The sequence below is a fragment of the Bos mutus genome, chromosome 15 (assembly GCF_027580195.1).
Source record: "Bos mutus isolate GX-2022 chromosome 15, NWIPB_WYAK_1.1, whole genome shotgun sequence".
Classification (NCBI taxonomy): domain Eukaryota; kingdom Metazoa; phylum Chordata; class Mammalia; order Artiodactyla; family Bovidae; genus Bos; species Bos mutus.
The window spans coordinates 15,373,330-15,389,039 of NC_091631.1; the positions used below are offsets into that span (position 1 = coordinate 15,373,330).

At 44.6% G+C, this 15,710-nt stretch overlaps 1 protein-coding gene across 1 annotated transcript in view; it reads right to left on the reverse strand.

The window, feature by feature from the left end:
- The window catches only part of PRR5L (proline rich 5 like), a 78,907-nt gene extending 71,854 nt beyond the window's left edge, over nucleotides 1-7,053 (reverse strand). The window contains 2 exon segments of the mRNA XM_070383543.1: nucleotides 5,811-5,999; nucleotides 6,856-7,053. Of these exon segments, the coding sequence (XP_070239644.1) occupies nucleotides 5,811-5,849 (39 nt within the window). The 5' untranslated portion in view covers nucleotides 5,850-5,999; nucleotides 6,856-7,053.
- Nucleotides 7,054-15,710: the final 8,657 nt, after the last annotated feature.

Below are 15,710 nucleotides of genomic sequence, written 5' to 3' on the forward strand. Positions count from 1 at the left end.
TGTTAGACAGTCAGGCCCCAACGCATGCCCACTAAATCAGATTCTGTGATTTAACAAGATCCCTGGGTGATCTGCATATACCTGGAGAAGCACAGCCCTAGACCAGGCTTCCTTGGCCATGCCGGAATTTTTGCACAGGAAGGAACCTTTGCAGGAGACCAATCGCGTTATTTTGTAGACAGCAACAGTGAGCAATTGGCCCCAGGTCAGACTGCTTGCCCATGGCAATCTCTGATCTCAAATCTAGCTCAATCCAGATCTCAAATCCCTGTCCTGCACTATCTCCGAGACGCCAGCCAGGACCAACATATGACCTCTTTGTACAACTTTCTCGTCTACAACGGCAACCCATTCCAGTGTTCTTGCCTGGAGAATCCCACAGACAGAGGAGCTTGGCAGGCTACAGTCCACGGGATCGCAAGAGTCGGACATGACTTAGCAACTAAACCACTACCACCACTCGTCTGCAAAGTTGATACTGACCTTTGGGGGTGTCTTGGGGACTTTTCTGAAGCCTGAAAGGAATCGATTATCCTGCTGGCTGAGATTTTTTTAAATGATCTCAGAACACTGCATGGGATAACCATGTTCACCCACCACTTTTGCCAGCAGATATTTTACAATGAAACTGGCCACACAGCTGCCACAGTGGTGGACTCCAGTGGCCAGCAAGTAGCAGAGTTCTCCAAAATGACGGCGGCAGTTGATGTGGTCTCCCCCAACGATACCTGGGGAATAATGCTGAAGCCGTTCCAGAGGAGTATTTAGAATTCAACGACAAGCGTAAAAGGCTTTACACAGAGGATTTACGCAGCTGAGGTCACGAGCAGGTTGTAACAGGGTTTGAGGCAGCTTAGTTCAGAATAATACAGACGCACATCAGAGTCCTTGCTGGATTTTTGCCCCCAGTCCTTGGGAAGAAGAGGAAAACAAATTCCTTCACGTATTCTCCCAGACTCAGCTAAATGGACATATATTCTAGTTCCCGAATGGCCAAGGCAGTCCCAAGCAGTCCCTTAATCCTAGTATTTGCTAGAAACAACCGTTGTCACAGATGCCTTCAACAAAACACAGAACTCGGCCTGCATCCAGAAGAGCCAGCAAAGTTGAAGAAAGTTCTGTAACAAATGAGGAGAGAAGCAAGAAACTGGAGGTGTTGCTGGTGTGTGGTGGCCAGCTAAAGTGAAACCAGAACACTGATGAGTATGTGAGAGAAATCTCATATTTACCCCCCAAAATTAAGGTGAGGTGTACTTAAAGGTAAGTACATGTTTTTTGGAGCCTATGATTATATGGAAAATAAATCATAAAATAATTATGAGAGGCTGTTTGGGCATTGGCAGGGGTAGATGTTGACCTGGTTTTTCCAGAGGCCATGGTCAAGAGGGAGAGGGATCTTAGGGTGAGTCCCATGGCTCTCCAGGACCCTCTGGGCACAGTTCACCCATAAGCGCAACAGGGCTAGGAAGAGGGTGAGTGAGGTATCTCTCTCAGGGCCATGCCCTTGACGGCTCACTCACCTCACCCTAGTGTGTGTGTGCATGCATGTGTGCATGCGTGCGTGTGTGCATGCGTGCTCAGCTGCTTCAGTCTTGTCCAACTCTTTGAGACGCTATGAACTGTAACCAGCTAGACCCCTCTGCCCATGGGGATTTTCCAGACAAGAATACTGGAGTGAGTTGCCGTTTCCTCCTCCAGGGGATCTTCCCAACCCAAGTTGCATCTCCTGTGGCTCCTGCATTGCAGGCGGACTCTTTACTGCTGAGCCACCAGGGAAGAGCCCAGCTCACTCTGGACCTAGCCTCAAAGCATACATACCACCTGCTTCCAAAAAGATCACTCATATTTTTGACTGAAAGCTTACACAGAGTAAAGGTGGTTGATTTTCATTTTAAACCTAACCTTTAACTACAGAGAAAAATTAGGAAGCCATACCCCATCCCCAAAACCTCACAGAGGAGTCCTCACATTTCTGACAAAGAACTCAGATAACTGACTTGCTCTCCAATCAGCACAGAGCCAGCTAAACCAGGCTGCTAGCTTCTGCTTCGTAACGAAGCCAGTTTATAATAATATCATTTATTATCCTGCTACAGAAATGGAATATTTTTAAAAGGGAGGAGACAGAGAATGTCCTCCACACATTTGAAGAATATTTAAAAAGCCCCCAAATCACCAGAATATGTTAGGAGTTGGAACTATCAGAGGGGGAAAAAAAAAGTCAGCTTAAATTTAATAGACCATTTAAATTCCTAGTTGACAGTAATTAAAGAGCAAGCAGTATTTCTTTAAACGGCTGCTAGACAGAACTTAATCCAATTTAGGTAATCACTAACCTTTACTATTTTTTTCTCTCTCTCTCTTTCTCTCTCTAAATGGAATCCAAGGATTGATCTACAAAGGTCATAAACTGGCAAAGCATAAGAAAAGAATATTTAAAGAGAGAGAGACTGGGTGACTGTTACCTCAAAGAGTCAAGTCCAATTAAAACGGAGACAACTCTGGGGCTCCCTAATTTAAATTGACTATAACCTAGGGCTTCTAACGAGGCTTCTTCACAGCAGAAGCCAGGCCAAGAGAGGTGGCAGTACTTCCTCCCGCATTCTCCCGTTTCAGCACCTGTTGGGCAGGCTGATCACCAGGTCCTGCCCACCAGGGTGACAGCCAGCCCCTGCCAGACCAGCACCAGTAGTTCTTACAGTCACAGTACCTTCTGGGCCTTTCTCTTTCTTCCATGGAATAACTGCTCTCAGAATTACCCAGACTGTCCCTTGAGTTCCTCCAATGTTCACCCAGCCCCTGTCCTCTCATTTTAATGCAACCACACTGCTCTGATTCAGAAACTTCCATGTGAACAACTAGGACCTTCTTGAGATCCTGGGATCCTAGGTTCTTCATGGAAGGCCTTCAAGAATACATATCAGAATATACTAGAAAGAACAAGGGGCTTGAGTTAATAGCTGTGTGACATCAGGAAAGTAATTAACCTCTCTGAGTCTTCATTTTTCACATCTTAAAATAGGGAAAAGAATATCTACCTGCTTGACTGTTGAGAGGTTCAAATAACATTACCATGACTGTACCTAGCTCACAGTAACTGCCCAGTAAATAAGTTGGCTCCTTTAACTGTACATGTTTTAAGGTAAACCTTGAATCTCCAGCCCCTGCCCAAACCATGAATTAACTCCAGTTCACCGCTGATGCCCCACCACTGCTTAGCATCACTCAACCTTCTTCTTAGCTCCAAAGGGGACTCTTCCCTTGTAAAACAGTACCCTCTGCTCATCACGGTACCACTGTCTCTGTTCCCAAATTATTAAACTCATAGCCTGTACAAAACCCACAAAATATTTTATTCCCAACACTCACGCACTGAAATATTAATTTATAATAAACAGTTAACAAATGATAGTTTCTATAAGCATTGGTTTTAGCAAGAATTTAGTTTTGCATATATAGAGGCAACTCTAGGGAACCAACTTTAAATGATGAACACAACACAGAAGAGATCTTTCAGAAGGCCTCACACTATTTCTCACATCAATTCTGTATCAATCTATCTCTGCAAAAAAAAAAAAAAGGTGGAAATGAAAAAAGGCTACAATTCAAGTTTATGTGTATACTACATGTACAACGGCAGTACAAAAGGAATGACCACAGGAGACTATTCATATGCACACCGACAAATTCCCTAGGATAGAGAACTCGTTAAGAAATCCACAAAGTCCTTATTGATTTAAATTTTCTACAGATGAATGGTTGAAATACTGCACATACATTGTTAATAAACAAAGTGAAGATTATGACATTAGGTCTGGATCCCCAGAATGAAATTTTCAAATACCAGTGCGATGGTTTTTAAAGATAAGACGAGGATTTTTTTTCCCCCCCAGTGACTGAGCCACTCTATGATATTTAAAAGAAAGAAAGAAAAGCCACCAGTTAATCAACTATAAAATGATCTTATCAACAACTGAGGCCCTGAAAGGAAAGACATCTTCAGAGCTGGCTGGCACTTCAAGGCTGGAGTAACAGATCTGGAACCCATTCTCAGCTCCACTCCAGGGTGTGTGTGCCTGTTACTGAGTCCAGGCTCGCTCTGCTTGCCGCATAGAGGTCAGGGAATCTAAGGGGCAAGGTATTAAGGCAAGGAACACAACTTTATTTAGAAAGTCGCCTGACCAAGATGGCAGACTAACGTCTCAAAATAACCATCCTGTCAGAGTCTGGATACCAGATTTTTTTATACATCAGTGATGGGGGGTGGTGAGGAAACAAACTAAAAAGGCCATTTAATATTGCAAGTATCTCCTAGAGTAGCAAGCCTCAAACAGGGTGATCTGTTAATGTCTTCCTTCCTGCCATTTACAGGTAGAGGAGTTCTGAATAAAGGCACTTTAGCTTAACAGTCAAACAGAACCCACTCCAGTGTTCTTGCCTGGAGAATCCCAGGGACAGGGGAGCCTGGTGGGCTGCCGTCTCTGGGGTCGCACAGAGTTGGACACAACTGAAGCAACTTAGCAGCAGCAGAAGCAGAAGAGCAGGATTCTCAGAGGCAGGCATTATGTGTGATTATAATAACAAAAGACATAGATCTAGCAGGGGAGAGTCAAAATTGACTCTTCCCTGTTATATGACTTTAGACAAATTTAAGTCCTCTAAGCCTCAGTGGACTTATCTATGTCATGTGGAAATAATAGTACTTATCTCATTTTTGGGGGGCAGATTATATATCAAAGTTTCTTAGTGCAAAGTCTGATATAATAAGACTTCAAGAGGTGTTTGTTCCCCCCACCCTTTATAAAATAAAGGCAAGATTTTTGAAATGTTCAAACAGACCACTGTTGAAATCTTACCCATGTGAAATAAAAACACAACCATGACCCTCTGGATCTGAAAGAAATTAAGTCTCCTCATTGAGAAATAAGCTTGTTTAAACTAAGTCCTCAAGAAATGACCGGGTCAAACAACCTTATTTCTAATACCTTTCTTTTTTACACTACTGACGGTTCTGGCTCTAACAATCATCAATGGAATACTGAAAGGATGATGGTTGGGATTGAATAAAACCAAAGACAACTTTGTGTATTAACCAAGCATTGTTTCCCTTATCTGCAACCTTCTATAAAAACACTGAACAGCACTCATGGTCAGATTTCCTGGGCTCAATACAACCAGAGAAGACCCACCAGCCAGGTTCCAGAGAGAGGAGTGTTGCACTTTTCTTAGTCCTACTAGGAAACTCACAAGAGGCTAAATTTAAAATGTGGCTAAATTAGTTCCTGCAAGTGCAGTCTCGCCTTCTGATACAGGTGCTGTTCCTGTTGTCAGTTACAGTGCCTCCCGCCGCCCCCCCCCCCCCAGCAATTTACTAGAGCACAGTTCCATGACATTTTGCAACATGCAGGCCAGTGAAATGTCATGACTGCACCCACAGTGGTCAGGATCACTAAAGGGAAGTAAAAAGGGCCACCTCTGAGGTTTGATCAGCAAGCACCCTTTGGTGGGGAAAAGGCGGGGGGGGGGCGGGGCGGGGGCGTGCAGAAGATGGAGACAATCTGGAGTTGGTGTCCTTGACCGCTTTGGTACTTTGCAATGGTTTGGATCTGCACGGACCGTGTGGGCAATAGGTCTAGAACTCTACCCGGCAGGAATGTCTGGAGATTCCAGCCCAGAACTTTTTCCAAGTGGGTCTCCTGAGCAGATGTGCCTCTGAGCCACCTCGCGTGAGCCTTCCGTCTTGTGAGACGCATCGTAGTAATTGAAACCTTGCATACCGCAGGACTGCAGTGGTGTCTATAAATACTCACCGCCTTACTGCTGACCAACAAAACGCGGGCTCCCGGCATCGCCGGGGAAGAGGCGGTGGCATGTGACCCAAGGCGGAGGCTAGGTAGAACAGGGGAAAACCCTATTGCCAACCAGGGAGGCACCCCAGAGCTGATTCCTGAAGCACGGTTTGCAAGTACAGAACCTGATCTGATCCTGGGCGGCCGCCCCTAGGAAAAAGAGGAGAAAGCAGGAACCAGAGTCGAGAGGCAGGAGTGAAGATTCCAGAGCGCCCCCCTGTGCTCGCAATGAGCTCTGCGTGCGCGCACAGTAGGCGCACAGGGGAAAGCCTCCTCAAAACGAGGGCGGGCGGGAAAAATGTTGCGGAGAGGGGATGCGGCTGGCGAGGAGGGCCGCCCTCCCCGCCGAGGTCTCCGCTGGGTGCTCCCCGGCCCGCCCCAGTCTGCGGAGCGCGCACTCCAGCGGCACTCGGGACAAAGCGGCTCCCTTCTCTGGCCTCCCGTCCCAAGCCTCTCTCGGAAAAGAAGGGGGAATAGTAGGAAAAGATGGAGTGTTTGGGGGCGCCAAATCGCCCGCGCCCGAGTAGGGGCAGCTCTTGAGATTTGCACCTCAAAAGGGCCAAAGGGAAGAACGAGAGAGACCGACAAGCAAACTTTCTTTTTCGATCTCCAGGCACAGCCTGGGTCCTAGGATCGGCAGCGTCCCTCGCCCACCCTAAGCCACCGACGCGGGGAACGTTCCTCCCCTCCCCGACCCCCCACGGTGGTCGCGAGCCCCGTCCTCCGTGCCCGCCTGCAGCGTCGGATCCGAGGACCCTTAACCACGCGAGAGCCTCCACCCGGTTGCCCCCAGATGTAACGCTTTCCCCAAGCCCCCTCCGCGAGCCCCGCCGGATTGTGCCCGGTGTGCCTGGCGATTGTGTTCTCAATCCCGTGCCACTGCTGAGCCTAAGGCTCCAGCCCCTCCCGAGTCACCTCGAGTCAACGCACCCCCGCAGCTCGCCTCCGCCCCAGACTCTGCGCGCCTGGGGAAAAGTTTCCGGTCTTCCCGAAAAAGTTTTCTCACCCGCGAGCAAAGAGCGACCTGGATGGCTCTCGCCACCGCGCGGTGCCCAGCTCCCTTTCCTCCCTCCTCTCCCGGCTCTGCGGGGTCCTGTCCAGCCTCAAGTCCTCTCCGGCGCGAGTCCACAGTCGCGGTGGCGGCGGAGCTCCCGGACCCAAGCTGGTGACACGTTTCCCTCCTCGCTCATCTTACGACCTCCCCCTCCTCCTCCCACCGCCCCCCGCTCCTCCTCCTCCCACTTTTCCTGTCCTGTGCTCATCGCTTTAGTTTCTCTCCAGCAGCTGGCACCCCACCTCACCCCATCCCACTGCTCCTCCCCACCTCACCCCATCCCACTGCTCCTCCCCACCTCACCCCATCCCACTGCTCCTCCCCAGCAGCAACTCTCACTCGGCTAGGGAGGCGGGGGGCGGTGATGCAAGGGGAAGGGGTCGCCTGCACTTCGATCCAGTGCAACAATTTCAGGAAATTCAACACTTGAAACGCTGGAGAGGATGCAACAGGTCATGGGAGCTTGGCGCTGCGCTTCCCTCACACAAGAGGAGACCCCACCCCCACCCCCACCCCACCTCCACGAAAGAAACTCTACCAGGATGCCAAGGGGGTGATTCTAGGTCTCAGTGGAGGACTGGAGCCTGGGACTTCTGTCATTGCTTGAAGGGACAATCTTCAGGCCATTCCAGAAGTTAAGTGCATTAATGGCAATGTAATTCCAGTGAGGTCTCTATCTTAGATTTGGTAAACTTTTTTTTCAGTTTCTCACTTCTCTTTACCGCTGAAGGTTTAGTGAATTGGAGGGTCCTTCAGAGTTTGAAACAACAGAAAGCCAACGGATCCCCAAATTAAAAACAATGAAAAACTATTTTCAAAACTGTTTTTCTTTTGCAGGTGTTAAGAATTTGATGCAGCTGTTCTCAGGACTCACTGGCTTGCATAATTTCACCCTATGGCTGAGCAGGAAATACTTTACAAATGGGCTTGTTCACACATCACACTTAGGCTTTGAAACCACAGTGACATTTGCTGAAAAAAAGATATCTTTTTATGTCAAAACTGAGAAAACAATTCGTGTTTATTTTGAGCACTGTGACCTTATGAAAAGGTTGCTGGTCAGAATGTGCCCAAAGGGGGTTTCATGAAGCTCGGGGTGCTCCCCTTGTCCAGAGATATCAGATAAAGCTAAAGTGTTCTCAGCAAACCTCAGCATGATGAAGAGACTTTAAATCCCATCCCAGGAATCAAAGACAATGAAATAGACTGGACAAAGCACGTGCCTGGGATCAGAACGCTTGAGAGGGCAGTGGTCAATGAGGGGACCTGGGAAATGCAGCCAAAGTTACATTGACTTTTTCTATTTCATATTCAGTGCTCCCATTTCATTTAGTTTATGTTTTCCAATTTCTCCATCTCTTCTGTTTTATTAGATGTTCTTTCTCAAGCCTTTATCAAGTGCAGTAGAAAAGCTTTTGTATACATATATATGGTATGTATAATATATGTATTTTAGAAAACATGAATTTTTGCCTAGCTAAAAAATTTATGACAATTTTTATTCTACCTGTTTGACTTAGTATGAATAGAATGCTAGGTTTCTAATTTAAAAAAAATAGATACACAACAAGCAACAAAGATATACTATATAGCACAGGGAACTATAGCCAATATCTTGTAATAACCTATAATGGAAAATAATCTGAAAACTAATATATGTGTATACGTATTACTGAATCATTTTGCTGTACACCTGAACCATTGTAAGTCAACTACAATAAAATATATAAACATTTTTTTAAATGAACTATCAATCAAAGTCAGTAGGATAGAGAAGCAAAAAAAAAAAAAATAGATTACTAATAAGGACCTACTGTATACCACAAGGAACTCTACTTAATGCTCTATAATGGCCTATATGAGGAAAGAATCTAAAAAAGTGGATATATGTTTATGTATAACTGATTCACTTTGCTGTATACTTGAAACTAACACAACATTGTAAATCAACTATACTCCAGTAAAAAATTAAAAAAAGAAAAAAGCAGTTGTGTAGAGCAGTTGAGAGCCAAAGCCTGGAACCAGAGGTCAAGGGTAGTCAACCACCCTTTCTGACTAGTTGCAGAATATTAGCCAAGTTATTAACCACTACACTTCAGTTTACACCTATGCAAATGAGGATAAAAGTAGTAGCTATCTCAGGCTTGTTATGAGGCTTTAACGAATTCGTACAGAGAAAGTGCTTAGAATCTCTGCTGAGATTCAACAGACACTATTATTATTACTGTTATTAGTCTGCAGGTCTGGGAAGTGGAAAGGGAGTCTTTGTTCAGTGAGGGCTTCCCTATTCAGTCTATTTAAAATTGTAACACTCTTCCCTCCCAATCCCCCTCATTCAACTCTACTTTTTCTTTTTCCATCTATTACCATGTAACATTTTGTATGACTTATATTTTTAAAAATTTAGAGGATAAGAAGGTTGGATGGCATCGCCAACTCAACAGACATGAATTTAAGCAAATTCTGGGAGACGGTGAAGTATATGGAAGCCTGGTGTGCTGCATGCAGTCTCCATGGGGTTGCAGAGCCGGGCACACTTAGCAACTGAACAACAACAAATTCTCTCTCCCATCACCTCCTGTTTCCAGACCAGAACATCAGCTCTTCAAGAACCTGGATTTGTTCTGTTCACTGATATTATCCAAAATCCTAGGAGAGTGCCTGGGATATTTTCTACTAGAATTCATGAACAGATTTCATCTAGCAAATGTATGCTGTACTAGTTGCCTGTGGTGGGCTGGGCTCTGTGCAGTAAGAAAAAACGTAATTACTGGGCCTATCTGAGAATAAAAGAGGCTCCCTCCAAAAGAAGCACACTCCCTGGTAAAGAGAAATATTCACAATACAGGTGATGCCAGCATGGTGGGGATGCCATAAAAGAGTATTCAAGGATTGGAAGGAAGGTTTAAAAAGGTTAGAGTCTTCAAAACTCTAAGAAATTGCTAATTTTGTAAACAGAAATTTCTAAAAATTAGAAGGAGCCAACATTTTGGTGCAAATAAGAGCTTTGCTCTAAGGCCCATTGATACCAATATATTATACTTGTTACCACTCAAATTTTCACCAAAATTCTAACTAAATGTCAATGGAACATTGCCTTTTCTTATTAAGAAATAGAATTTTGTTAGGAGAAACTAATACAGTTTATTCTATTTAAACATTCATTTATGGAGGAGAAAATTCTCATTCTTTCTTAGATATATCAGATACACAGTTTACCATGGCCACAGCTTCTGAAGTGGAAACTGGTCCAATCAAGTTTCCTGCTGAAAGGGTAGGCCTTAAGCAGCCTCAGTGGGCCCTGACCCAAAAGTAGCCAAACTCTGTGACAAACTTCACTGAGAAACTCCGGCCTCAAAAAGTATACTGAGTGAATCAGTTTCCATATCAAGAATATAAACACACACACACAGACATACATGTAGCTAGTATCCAGAACTGGAGAAGGCAATGGCACCCCACTCCAGTACTCTTGCCTGGAAAATCCCATGGACAGAGGAGCCTGGTGGGCTGCAGTCCATGGGGTCGCAAAGAATCGGACACAACTGAGCAACTTCACTTTCACTTTTCACTTTCAAGCACTGGGGAAGGAAATGGCAACCCACTCCAGTGTTCTTGCCTGGAGAATCCCAGGGATGGCGGAGCCTGCTGGGCTGCCGTCTATGGGGTCGCACAGAGTCGGACACGACTGAAGCGACTTAGCAGTAGCAGTATCCAGAACAAAAGCTGAAATGTCATGACTTTATCTGAACTCTAGTGTCTAGTCACTGCAGATTGGCTGTCTGTAGACTAGATATATATTAGATGAACCTGTTTAAACCTTGTGGTGTCAACACTTTTTAAATCACTTGCCAACGTGTAAAAATCAGAAAACTTTATGCAAAAATATGGATTTTCAGCTTGCCTTGAAAACTCTGGACAACCTGGCATTGTCCATGGTGGAGGCCTGCACAGCCCCAATTAGCTGGTGCCATGGTCCTTCTCTTCTGTTAAACAGGGCGTGCACTTTCCACTTTGCACAATCCCAGCCACTCCCTACTCTCTGCTTCTCTTATTCCCAGCCTGCTTCACCCACTTCTCTGGCACCCGCATTCAGCTAGAAAAGGGATGCTGGCATATTGTCAGAGGGGCCAGAGGTCTGAGTCAGCAGAATTTATGCTAGAGTTCAAACCATTTTTCTCCCAGCAAAAGAACCCATTTCTAAACAAAACTTTGCTTGGAATTGCAGAGTTTGAATGCTGCTGAGGGAGAGGAAGCGATGGGGTAGATATGGAGGTGAGTGAGCATCAAGATGGGGAGCAGCTGAGGCCTTCACTAGGGTTGCCTTGGGATCAAAGCCACCATCCAGTTCTGCTCTTTCGGAAAGCCTGTTCTTTCTACTTTCCTCGGTTCCCATGACAATGCCTGCCCTTCCCAACTCCATCACTCATTCTACCCCATTCTACCCCCAAAGCCTAATCAGACCAAGTTCAAGAAGGGTTAGGTGACTCGTCTAAAATTATACACAAGCAAGAAAAGACAGGGCAGGCAATGCCAATTCAGGGCTCCTGTTTTATACTGTACTCCTTCTTGTTCTGATTAAGTGCTTTCATCTCTAAATTATAATTAAATTGCTTCAATTTACAGAATCACAGCAGCTAGTACCTTAAGGATCTGGTATTCAATAGGAATAAAATAAATATCTGTTGAATTTAGGTGTTTAAAGTCTGATTTCTAATTCAGACCTCCTTCCATGACACCTCAAGGTTTCATATCATATTATAGAAGTCTTCCAATGAAGAGAAAGATCATGTCCTTCTATAAGTTTTCTCCTCTTTGTAGATAGAAAATTAGAGGCCCATAAATTCCGAAGTCTTTTGCTAATGCCAGGTACAGAGCTTGTGAGGAGCACAGGTAGGTGCCCGGGCATAGGCAGTATCAGAACACAGTCTTTCAGGTTCTTAGAGCTCAGGTCATAAAATGAGTTAATGTAGTTACTCATGATAAATACCAGTCTAGATATAGAACTTGCGTAAGCCCTCAATATACATATATCCACAGCACTGCACCATCCATAAAAACAGGATCATTTGAAAAATAAGCTCAGCATCTGATCTAACACCGGGGTGTAAAATCAGTGACCTTTGTTACAGCAGGAGGACTTAGCACACAAATGAGAAACCTTGCCCGCTTTCTATTCTCTTTTTAACTTCCACGGTAATACTGAGAAACTTAAAGTCTGTGTATTGAAAGAATTTTGGATGACACAAAAAATTGTCTTTGTCTTTTCATTCTTTTCTTGATAGCAATGGGCTGTTTCTGTTATGTTGTGTTTTTTCCAATTATTTTTGTCTTTTAGTATTGGGAAGTGCCTCCCCTTCATTCTAAAGGGTGAAAGTGAAAGTGTTAGTCACTGAGTCATGTCTGACTCTTTGGGACCCCACGGTCTGTAGCCCACCAGTCTCCTCTGTCCATGGAATTCTCCAAGCAAGAATACTGGAGTGAGTTGCCATTTCCTCCTCCAGGGGATCTTCCCAACCCAGGGATTGAATCCGTGTCTCTTGCATTACAGGCAGATTCTTTTACTGTCTGAGCCACCAGGGATTCTCAAGGGGCTGGTATGTAATTCTGAAGGTATTTTGAGAATAACTTGAATGAGCCAGTCTTAAGTGAAAAGAACTTTAGCAATCCTACACAAATTTTCCCTGGATAATCCAGATTTCAATTATTCCTTCCCACAATTCCAGATTAATCAGTTGGTGGACAAATATTGATCCGTCACTTATTGTTGTCAGATACTGGGAAGGCTACAGTGAACCAGAAAGATGAAACATCTACTGTCAAGGAACAGAAAACAATAAACATGAGAACGAACATAGAGGCGACTTCATGTAATTTCAGGTATTGATCTGTGCTATGATGAGGCTCAAATGAGGCATTAGCGTGATTTGGAGGGAAGAAGAGAAATGCTTTATCTATGGTTATCAGGCATGGTCTCTCAGAGAAGGTAGCCTTGGAGTTGAGATTTAAATAACAACAAGAGGGGGACTTCTCTGATGCTCCAGTGGTTAAGAATCCATGCTTCCTCTACTGGGGGAGTAGTTTTGATCCCTGGTCAGGGAACTCAGATCCCACATGTCACATGGTGTGGCCAAGGAAAAAAAAAAAAAGGGCTGAAAAGATGATAACAAGAGGCAGACATAGGAACAGAAGAATGTTCCAAAAGGAGAAGTGGCCAGTGTAGATGCCTTGAGTCAAGAAGAAGTCTGACAAATTAGAGGGACTGAAAAGAAGGGCAGGATGGTTGAAGCCCAGCAAACAGGTCCAGGAAAAAAGATCAAGGTCAGATCATATGGGACCTGATAAGTCATGGTATGAGTTGGGTCACAGTGGAAAGTTACTGGAAGGTTTTAGAAGGTAGGATGTGATGTGATCTGATTTCTGTGTTAGAAAGATCCCTCTGGCTAATACATGGTGGATAAACCAGGAAAGTAGCAGAAGTGAGGGGCTGGCAGTTCTTTTAAGGAGGTGAGTGCAGTAAACCAAAGAAGAGGTAATGAAGCTTGGATTAGGTTTGAAGCAATAGTATTTGTAAAACATTAGAGATGATGGGATTTTCTGATGGATGTATGAAGAAATGACAAGCATCATGGGATATCTTCCACTCTTTGTTAGAGCAATGGGATGGAGAGTGATACCAACTACTGGGATGGGAAGGATGGGATGGAGGGTGAGGTTAGAAGGAGAATTAGTAGTTCTGCTTTAGCCATGTTATGTTTGAAATGCCTAAAGTGAGAGCCAAGCAGAGATGTCAAACGGACACTGGAATATATGAGATGGCATTGAGGGTTAGAGAGAGAAGTATGAGACCTCTCAGTGTGTATAGATGGCACTGGAAACCAAGGGCCAGGTGTGAGGCCTTGGAGAGTATGGATGGAGAAGAGAAATTGGGAAGAATAGAGCAGTCTAGTAAAAGAGGAGGAACCAGAAGAATAGAAAGAAATGCGTTTCTAATGAGACAGGGAAATCCTAGAAAGTGTGATACAAAAACTTCAAGAAGATGTACAAAGAAGGAAGGATTGATCAAGTATGTTCAACACTGTCAAAAAGTGAGTTAAAATGAAAATAGAGTTAATGTTTCTTTGGCAAGATGTAGGTTGATGCTGATCTTGATAAGGGTTCTTTCAGGGGAGTGGAATGGAAGGAAATTCCATCAAAGTGAGCTGGAAAGAGAAAGAAAGTGGAGACGGGGAATACTAACAACTCTTTCAAAGAGTTGTTAGTTGTTATAAAGGGGAGCAGAGAAATGGGTCTGTACCTGGAAGATACAGAGTCAAAAGACAGTCTGTTGGTTTGATTGTCTGACAGTTAATTTTTAAATGGGTGATAAATAGCAAGGCATGTTTTAAAGGCTGATGAGAATTATCCAATAGAGAGGGAAATTGATTTATGTCCCTGCACACATTTTGGTGGGAGGGAATAGGGAAATAAATGCTCTTGTTGAACACATCCTTCAAACATGGCACCATTTAAACACATTTTAAATGCAATAAATTGACATGTTGAGACTATGACAAAAAGATGATAGAGGAAGCAATGTGGAAGTAAGATATGGACATGCACAGAGAAGCGTCTCACATCACAGCTTCTATATTACATAACTGGAAAAAGCATCAGTCACTTAGACCACAGTGTGAATGATGTCTTTTGGGACTTGTGCAGTAGGGCAGACTTGAACTTAAGACTAAACTTGAACTTCAGATTGTTTGGGCCAGGACTTCCCTGGTTGTCATGATTAAGAATCTGCCTGCCAATGCAGGGGACATGGGTTCGGTCCCTGGTTCGGGAAGATTCCACTTGCCAAGGGGCAACTCAGTCCATGTGCCACAACTACCGAGCCCGTGTGATGCTACTGCTGTAGGTCGCACACCCTAGAGCCTGTGCTCTGCAACAAGAGAAGCCACCTCAATGAGAAGCCCATGCACTGCTACTGGAGAGTAGCCCGCTCACAACGAGAGAGAGCAATGAAGACCCAGTGCAGCCAAAAATAAATAAATAAATAAATTTTAAAAAATTGTTTGGGCTAGATCCTCTACCAACCAACCATTGGTGCAGACCCATGTCTGAATTTTCTCTGCAGAGTTAAGAATGTGAGACATACATCAACCCACTCACCATGACCACCTCCAAAGATGCTGACATTGTTGCCCGATGCACTTCTCAGAAGTCTTTTGCCTCCAGAGGTAAAGGAAGACATGCATGATAAACCACATACCCCAAGTTTTATGTCATAAAGTAGGATCAGCACTCACTCAATACGTCTCCACACCTTCAGACAGAAGTGAATTTGAAACAATTCAGTATTCCAAAGAAATATTCAAAGTTGTTCCCCACCCCTGCAATTTTTTTTCCTCCATCATTATCACAGGCATTTGATAATGCGTGTGCAGACCATACATCCTTGTCCAAGAACCATCATACACTTCAGATTCTGCAGGGTTGGGTAGCCAATCATCCTATAACTGGTGATCTCCACCCCTAGGGCTGCCTGGGGTAGGTAGGTGAGGAGTACCTAACAGATTGCCCTCTAAAAATTCAAACTGTGTTGTGATGCTAAGTCAGCTTCATACCTCCCACAGCAAGGTCTGGCTCCGTGTGCTCCTGACTTCCTGGTAACACTCACACCACTCTCTGCCTTCAACATGAGGAGCCAGGACTCAAGATCACTGTTAATCCTCCAGATTGTCATCATCACACTTTTTTTTCTATTCCTATTTCTCACCTGCTCCCAGGCCTTCCCCATTCCCCCAAACCTTCTGTTGTATGGT